Source organism: Solanum stenotomum, chromosome 10 (assembly GCF_019186545.1).
Source record: "Solanum stenotomum isolate F172 chromosome 10, ASM1918654v1, whole genome shotgun sequence".
Classification (NCBI taxonomy): Eukaryota; Viridiplantae; Streptophyta; class Magnoliopsida; order Solanales; family Solanaceae; genus Solanum; species Solanum stenotomum.
In genome coordinates this window covers 7,061,751-7,071,081 of record NC_064291.1, presented here as the reverse complement: position 1 = coordinate 7,071,081, position 9,331 = coordinate 7,061,751, and the positions used below count along the sequence as shown (strand labels likewise).

The following is a 9,331-nucleotide window of genomic DNA, read 5'->3' as shown; positions in this document are numbered from 1 at the left end:
GACATATGGGAAGCCGTGCTCATTGGCATGTGGCGGGGGGTAATAATTATTCTATATTGCTGGGGTAAATAGCCCCTTTCCCAACCCGAACTTGGTTTATCTGATGCTTGGTTGAAGCTTACTTGCAAGCACAACATCTGTCTCTTAGTCCTCTTTGGACAACCTTTAATCAGATCCCTTTCGACTGGACAAATTCAATAGCTGCTCCTAGCATGTTGTCCATCAGACATAAGTTCTAGATATTGCCCAGAATTTGTGATCAATTGAATAGGTTCATTCTCTTGAAATATACTGAACATTTACCTTATAGTTAGAACTTATGTTTAATGGACAATAAAAGTTTTTCGAATCCACGTGATGTATTTAAATGTTGACAAAGGCAAATAGAACTAATTAATGTTTTTTAATTCATAGATGAGGAAGAGAAGCCTAGACTTTATTATTGACACAATATCAACAAAGAATTCCCTTGGGCCTTACTTGGAGATGCTCAAGGTTAATGGAACCCTAGCAATTGTGGGTGCACCTTCTAAGCCTTTGGATTTTCCAATATTACCCTTGATATATGGTATGTGTTACATTAATTATTAACCTTTTACCTTTTGTTTATTTATATTATATAGTTTCTTAATTAGCTACTATAATTCAATAATAAAATGTGTTGATGATCAATATATAGGTAAGAGAACAGTGAAAGGAAGTATTATAGGAAGCATAAAAGAGATTAAGAAATTATGGACTTTTGTGATTAAGAAATGATGGACTTTTGTGGAAAACACAACATTTTGAGTGACATTGAAATTGTATCAACAGATAAAATTAATGAAATGTTTGATAGGCTTGAAAAAAATGATGTTAAATTTCGTTTTGTTTTTGACATTACTGGAAAATCAAAACTAGAGTATCAGGAAAAAAAAGAAAGAAAATAAACTCTCTTTTTTTGTTTCCATTTAATTGTAATAATTCATATATTGGTTTACACTCTCATCATTTTTTACCTTTGTTTTCTTGTGACTATTGCTTACCCTTAAAACGGTACAGTTTATAATAAAAATGCTGAGTCAGTCTTTCCTTCCATGCGTGATCTGCTGACTCGACACGTGTCCAATTTGGTTTTTTACCCCATACAACTATAATGTATTGATTTTTCTTTTCTAGTTTAAAGCTAGGAATACACAACATTTTCTCACTTCCTAGCTTTAGTGTGTATGTTTAAGATACACTACCTTTTTTTGCTTTTTTTTTTTTACTCGAATTTATAACCTCATGATCAGAGATGAAGGGTGCTTACCATCAGAGGGACTCCTCTTGTCACCAAACTAATAGGCTTCAGATATGTGATAGATATTTATATTGCGGAAGTTGAATATATAGAGAGTGATGAAATTATAACTACTACATCTAAATGTAGCTATTAAATAGTAAATGAGACAACAATATAAAGAACACAAGGAATTTACAAGGTTTGACAAAATTTTATTTTCTTTTGCATACTCGGACACAACCAACCAATATTTATTTCACTCCGAAAGAGTACAAGTGAAATACTACAAGAGAGAAAGAAGATCAAATGTCTTAGAAGGCGAGTGAGGGATGTGTTACAAATGAATTAAGAACTACCTATTTATAGGAGTAAAAATTATTCGTATTGATGTCATCCATGACATCACAATGTGTCAAAATGTGTGAATTAAGAGCTACCTATTTATAGGAGTAAAAATTCTTCGTATTGATGTCATCCATGACATCACAATGTGTCAAAATATCAAGGTTTAACTTGTGAAACCATTTTATGGTTTACCTAATTAAATTTCACCTACAAAGTTGCTATCTTGACTTTTGTACCAATGAAGAATTATCTTCCTAGCTATTAAATCTTCACATTAATTCATCTTTTGAATCTTGTCAAATCTAACTATTTGTTTGTCCATCCCAAGTTTACTTGTTGTAATTATACAACAAAATTCTGAGCATGGTTAACAACTACTAGTACAAGATGAAATGCAAGAACCGCGATAGCTACTCAACGACCCGATTTTATTTGTTTTTCTTGTGACATTGTTTATAAGATTAATACACAACAAACCAGTAATATGCTCATGTTCCTGCTGCACCTACTAATTCATTACTCTTTAAGTCTTATCAAATGAAGCTTTGAAGGCTCATGTCCTTCAAAGCTTGGCCATTAAACCAGTGGTAGTGTGTTTTGCTACACTACTATTTTCCGTGACTTCGCTGTCTCTGCTTTCTGAGTCACATCCAGAAGGCGGAGGGACATCAACAGCCGGAGAGCAGTTAAAGAATCCATGGGGCTGCACCAACACATACACGAAATAAGCAACAGATAGTGATAGAGATAAGTAACATAACATGCATTCTCAAATATAAATATATATACCTGAAGCATAAAACCAATGTGTTCCACTGGCATAACAGGCCAATCTTCCAACCGAGGAACGTGTGTGATTCCAAAAATGTACCTGAAATAAACATTGTTTATCAAAACTTGAACGCCTACTTTTTTATCCTTACATAGGTTTGTTAATGAATATATAACGTTCCATGTCTAGAATTTGTTCTAATCTGAAATGTTCATTGCACGTATCACTTGTTGTCGAGAGAGAACTAACCAGAGAACAGTATCACTTTCTTCCAGAGGTCGGTCTTGCTTGACCCAAGAAGCTAATCCTTCGCCAGCACGGGGATTTTGATTAGGAAACTCTCCACCTGGAAAATCTTCTCCAGGTGCATACTGTGTGACCCATAAATTGTGCTTCAGAAATGCTGCCCTTCGCAAAAATTTTGCCTCGGGACCAGCCAATGGCAAACAGTTTGGACCAGGTACAAGCTTGTACCCTGTTAGTTGTCCTGTTCTATTAACTGTTCTGGTATTCCGAACCTACAAATCAGAAAGTTCATAGTCAAATTTATGTAACACACACAGGTGTTAACATTAGAATCACAACCAAGGCGCGGTTTTAAGATTATTGCTTGGATTTTGCAAGGGTGCCACAACATTGTTGGAGGACCGGAGCAACATAACTTAAGAACAAATTAGTCAAAAATAGGTCCACAGAAGCTAGGTGCTCAATTTCAGTTCAACAACAGTAATACCGGTGAAATTTCACAAGTGGGGTCTAGGGAGGGTAGATTGTACGCATGAAGATCGAGAGGTTGTTTCCAAAGGACCCTTGGCTCGAGTACAACAAATTAAAGTAGGTATGAAAAGGAAAACCAACTATGGAGAAAACAAAGCAACTAATCAGAAATCTATTAACTGTTCTGGTATTCCGAATCTACAAATCAGAAAGTTCATAGTCAAATTTATGTAAAACAAATTGGTCTTAAAGATTATGTTGCTTGGATACTCTAAAAACGTCAAGGCACCATGGTGGATTCTCCAAAAATAATGCATCTTTGGAGAATTTCACAAGGGCGCAACAACATTGTTAGAGGACTGGAGCAACATAACTAAAGAAAAAATTAGTCGAAAATAGGTCCATTGAAGCTAGGTGCTCAATTTCAGTTCAACAACAGCAACAACATATCCAGTGAAATCTCACAAGTGGGATCTGAGGAGGGTAGAATACACACAGACCTTACCTCTACCTCGTGGAGGTCAAGAGGTTGTTTCCAAAGGACCAACGGCTCGAGTACAACGAATCAAAGTAGGAATGAAAAGGAAAAACGACTATGAAGAAAACAAAGAAACTAATAAGGAAACAGTAACAACAACAAAATAGTGCAATAATCGAAACAAAATAAAGATTGAAAGCAGGACACTACAAAAATAAGTCTAATACTATGACAGACACCACCAAGCCTCAACCCGTCGAATAGCAGGACAAAACAGTTTATGGTCAAGTTTACACTTTCAGAAAATTGGACCTTTTGTCACCTTTTTCCTGATAACACTTTTAGAGAAGGAATTTATAAGCGATAAAACAAGACTGATGCTGGGAGAGCATCTTGAACTAAAGTAACTCCATCTCACATATTTTGGACGTTGTGGCCTCGATTATCTAGCTATATTCTATTACCGGTTGCCACAAGAGGACTATCCTCCTTCTCAGTTCTCAGAGAGTGCGACAAAAATATTAAATAAAGGATAATACAGTCAGGTAAAGACTCTTACAATCCAATGACGAGCAGAGAATGGATCACAATCGCGCATTGCTTGCAATTCAGACCTAAGCATTGTTTCTTCAGCATAGAATGCATTATTATGAACATTTTCCTTCCCAGGTTCTTCAACTTTAACATTTACTTCAACAACCTAAGAAAATAATTATAATGACCAAAAGCATGTTACTGTTGTGAAAAAATCAGGATTGACCATTTAAATCACACTAACTAGATACCTGATTGTGTGCTTCTCCAGGCTTACAATCAACTGCCATATTCATTCGTGCAACGAAGAAATGTTGATGAACTGGTGCATACAACCCTGGTGCAATTGTGGTGCCATATTTGCGATATTCTCCAGGTTGCAATGCTCCTAAACTAAGAATTCCCGTGAGTTTAACTTCTGCTTCAATTTTCCCATCCTGAAATTTCATATAAAATGTTCAAAGTGAAAGGTATTAATATTTCAATCCTCGTGACGATTTTTCTTTAACTTGCCTGGTAAAAGTGCCAGTAGAATGCATATTCATAATTGGCAACTGTACAAACAAAAGACACTGTCAATCGTCTAGAACGTCTAACTTCAGCAAGGCCAGTTCTCCAATCTTGATGCTTCCAAAGCATTCCATGATCTTCTTCATGCAAGCATACACAATTCTCTGTTGTTTCAACTCCTCCTGTGAAATTTGTAAAATGGGAATCGAAGTACTTTATGTATCCTAAACAATCACATCCCTGCAAAAATTATTTTGTTGTAGTACATAAGCAAGTAAGTAAAGTACAGTCAAGAAAATTGAAAACGTGTGATGTTTAGATCATAGATTAGTAACTGACTCTCTTTAGTGAATGAGCATTCTTTCCGAGGCCATCTTCTCCTGCATCAAATGCATTCTTTCTATAATGCGGATCATTTGGATCTCCATAGGGAACAACCATCTCCACAAAACTCAATCGATGTGCTATGGGTCTACGGCCTCTGCTACCATCAAGATATGCAACAGAGTGTATAACTAAACCCTCCCTCGGGGTGAAACCTATCCGAAAGTTCCACTGCCACACAAAAATGAACAATGTCAATGTGATATTTTGTAAACGATCTAGTTTACAAAATATGTGCACAGTATCGGTCATGTTTGGTAAACTAGATGGGCGAATGATATATATTGATAACTATCCTGTCAAAGAATGCTTTATGGCAAGTAAGCCAGAAAATATGAGAATACCTTTTGCCATTCTACATAGTTCCCACTAATGCGAAAGCTTGGACCCTCGGGCTGAATAATATGCAGGGGTTTCACATCACTTCGATCAATCCCTCCTCTTGTCTCACCAGCTGTATAATTCCTCAATGGATCAACTGGAGGTAACGGGACAAGTTTTCGATCTTCAAATTCTATGATCTCCATGTTTTGCACATCAACAAGCACATGTATTCCTTCAACTGGTCTTGCATATCCATTTTCCATTGGGCAATCGCTCTCCGATCTGCAGAATACTAGTGGTTTTGCAAGCCTACGACTAGGAGCATCCGCCTCACTATGATAACCAACACACCTGTCGGAGAGTATACATTCACGTTAAGAAACTATAAAGAACAGAATTCTTAATAGACGCGGATTTTAACTAACCAAGGATCAACCATCACGAGATCCATGTCATCGATACCCCTTCTCTTCATTGCTTCTCTGAAGGGCGGATAATTCTTCACCACAGCTTCACATTCAGCATATTCTTGAGCATCCTAAAATTAAACATTTCACTTAATTGACACACAACACTAATTGGACAGGATGACTTCGACTTTATTGTTTTTCTAAAACGTCAAATATTTTGGAAACAAACTCAGTTTGCTAAGACGACAAATAAAATGATTGAGAGACATTAGTTTAAGTGCATACTATAGGTGGTTGAACATCTGGTACAACATTAGATGAGATAACTTTTCCCCTATGATGTCCGCCACGAGCAGCAGCATGTACTTCAGTTAGCTCAACAATCCTTATGCTTGTCTCATTTGTTTTCTTATTGTAAACAATAAGTCTAGCTCTCCTCGGAGGAAGTTTAGTTGGAATCAGAGATCCTCCTTTGGTTGGGGGCATCAACGATGATTGGAAAGGTGGAAAGAAATATGCATCAGCTAAAGCAACAACACTTTTATCTGGTTCCAATAGAACCACCTCTATAAATCGCATTCCATCTCTGACCTGAAATATTGTAAGTTGCAAAGTGGCCTTGAGAATCTACTAAATATAGGTTGCACGTACACAACTTATCGATGTATAATAAATCAATTAAGAACCTCAGGCGTTTCACCGGCAGCTCTAACGGTTGCAACAGCTACAGATATCTCAGCAGCAGATAAAGGATCCAGAGGATGGCAAGTTTGAGCCCTTAGCATGATTTGGATACCTGCACCATGAACATTGAATCCTTAAGTTAACTATTTATATTTCTAAGATAATATTCCGTTCGTTCATTTTTAGTTGTTCACATTTCACTAGGCACATACTTAAGAAGTAGTAATTGATAAAATGATAATTTCATTATTCCTTGTGTCTATCTTTAGTGGTCCAGTATTTACTTGACACACTCATTAACGAGGAATGAATAAAATGATAATTATACTATATCACTCTTTAAATATAATAAATTTAATTTTTTGAAAAATAATTGTAGTTAATAAGGTAAATTATGAACTAAGAGTTTGTTTGGTACGAGGGATAAGTAACCGCGGAATTAATTTTGGGATGAACTTATCCATGTTTGGTTGGGACAAAATCGTAAGATAACTTATTGCGGGATACTAATCTTGGAATTATAGTGTCACTTTTATTTCATATTGAGGGTGAAATAATAATCGCGAGATAATTTTCCCTAATCAAACCGAAAGTGATCAATTATCTCTTAATTTTTTAAACTGGACAAAATAAAAGTAGAACCGAGAAAAAGTGAATGGAGGAAGTCTAACACCCTTTAATGATTTCAAATTCAATATTTTGAGAAATGCATTGGAAAGGATTATAGTTAATAATAAGGATAAATTAAGAATTAATTAATAAATTATGTCTCAATTTTTCAAATTAACAAGTAAAAATATACATTTTATTTTTAGTATAATAGATAAATAAAAATGGACTGAGATAGTATAATATATCTAGTCATAAAACTTCACATGAGTAATCTTGATATATATGTGGAGTACTCCCTCCTTTTTCATTTGTTTGTCTTTTTTCTTTAGTCAGTTTTTTAAAAAAATGTTGTTATTTTACAATTCTTTAATTTTAACTTTACATGTGACATGTCTAAGACAATAAGATTATCAGATATTTTGGTACATTTTATATATTTTTAATTTAAGATCACAATACTCAAAATAAAATATTTATCGTCTCAATTGTCATACTAAATCAAAACATGACAAACAAATTAAAAAAAAGAAAACATATACGATCCCTCGATATAAAAAGAAAAATGATTAACTAATATGAAACAGAGAAAGTATTACCTTTGGTTGAGGTATTGGAGGGAAGAGGTTCAGTATTGCTTGCCAATGAAGATATAGCTGATGAAGTTTTTTTCTGCTTATTATCATCCACAGATGGGATGACGATCCACTTCTGCGGACCGTCATCCACCATGACAGCAGTCAGTGCTGTCGCCTCGCGACGGAGGAGGAGGGAGGTAGAAGGACATGAATCAGTAAAAGATTTTGCCACTTTTTTTGAAGTAGTGGCCATAATTGTGAGTAGTGATTATTAGAAAAGGAGGAAAATGGCAAATATTATGAAGAGATGAATTTTACAACTTTAAAAAAAAGACTCTTAAAGACCAAGAGAGACTCTATTTGTACCTTTAGATTTTATAGAGTTGAAAGATGGATATGAGCAGACATTTTAAAAAAAAAAAAAAAAAATCCTGCAGCACTGATATTATTTGGAAACATGTGCAGGACATAAATTTTCTGTTAAAAAATTTAATTATTGTCTTATAAACTATAAAATTATGTTGGTTATATATATATTACTGTCAGAGGTGGAGCTAGATGGAGTTTGTGGATTCAGACGAATTCATTATTTCTTTTTATAGATTATGTATTAGTGCTAAATAATTAAATAAATACTTCATATTCCCTCCGTCCCTATTTAGTTGTTCACTTTAGAAATGTCACATATATTAAGGCAATAATGATTAACATAGTGAAGTTACAATTTTTCCCTTATTAATTATGATTCCAAAATAAATTTATTCAAGATAACTAATCAATGTTGGGGGAAGTTTAAATTTTCAAGAAGTTTAAATGAGGGTATAATAGGAAAAATTTTTTTGTCCTTTCTTGATTTGTCAAAATGGACAAGTAAATAGGGACATCTAAAAGAGGAAATATGGACAAGTAAATAGGGACGGAGGGAGTATGTCCCCAGTTACTTGTCCACTTTTGAATTGACACATATATTAAGAAAACAATGATTGACATAGTGTGTAATTTTACCCTATTAATTATGAAGTGAATGAATTAAAAAGTTAAGAGTTTCAAGAAGTTCTATATTTTTTAAAATAATTAATTGAAGGTATAATAAGTAAAAGAAAATTATATTTTCTTGATTTGTCAAAATGAATAAGTAATTAGGGACAACTAAAAAAAGAAAAGTGAACAAGTAATTAAGAACAAAAAGAATATATTTATATTAACTTGTGAACTCCCTAACAAATTGATTGGGAACGGTAAAAATATCTTTCGCACTAATATTGTGGGTTTAAACAACACTATCAATCTTCTGTCTTACAATTTAAAGGCCCAAATTTCTAATACTGACTCGGCTCTGATTACTGTTGTATAGGGGAGAATACTCTTCTTTTTATTTTAGTCCTTAATCATGTGATTTATTTTATTTTCTTTTTGTCTCTTTTCACTTCTAATTAATTTTTTTTATGACTTTTTGAGTCCTCACGCATTTTGGTAAATTTTAAGAACTTGACATGTCACTAATAATTATCTCAAAGTACACTCATATATATTTGAGTCTTCGACAGAGTTCAAATTTTGAAGCTAAAATAATTTAATTTTGATCATAAATTTGTGTAACTATGATTAATATAATAAATAATTATTCCTTTATTTACTTTTAAAAAGTTGTCAATTCCAAAACTCTAGCTAAAAATTGTCTCATTCACAAATATATCTAAAATTTCTCCCCTTTCTTATTAG

General features: G+C 33.9%; 1 protein-coding gene and 1 pseudogene across 1 annotated transcript; one reads left to right on the top strand and one right to left on the bottom strand.

The window, feature by feature from the left end:
• Positions 1-929, top strand: part of LOC125841782 (probable cinnamyl alcohol dehydrogenase 6) — a 14,812-nt pseudogene extending 13,883 nt beyond the window's left edge.
• A 1,097-nt stretch (positions 930-2,026) lies between these two features.
• On the bottom strand, positions 2,027-7,940 carry LOC125842563 (uncharacterized). Its single transcript, XM_049521871.1, has 12 exons — positions 7,631-7,940; positions 6,425-6,534; positions 6,024-6,329; positions 5,754-5,866; positions 5,349-5,679; positions 4,960-5,175; positions 4,624-4,860; positions 4,362-4,547; positions 4,136-4,276; positions 2,631-2,899; positions 2,399-2,480; positions 2,027-2,312 (listed from the first exon to the last, which is right to left on the bottom strand). Exons 1-12 carry the CDS (start codon positions 7,860-7,862, stop codon positions 2,172-2,174), a joined length of 2,364 nt encoding a protein of 787 aa, XP_049377828.1. The 5' UTR covers positions 7,863-7,940; the 3' UTR covers positions 2,027-2,171.
• Positions 7,941-9,331: the final 1,391 nt, after the last annotated feature.

Coding starts and splice junctions, on each gene's coding strand:
- LOC125842563 (XM_049521871.1), bottom strand. CDS start 7,862: ATGGCCACTACTTCAAAAAAAGTGGCAAAATCTTTTACTGATTCATGT. Junction 2,900..4,135: donor TCTCTGCTCGTCATTGGATT/GTAAGAGTCTTT, acceptor TCTGATTTGTAG/GTTCGGAATACCAGAACAGT. Junction 2,313..2,398: donor ACATTGGTTTTATGCTTCAG/GTATATATATTT, acceptor GTGTTGGTGCAG/CCCCATGGATTCTTTAACTG.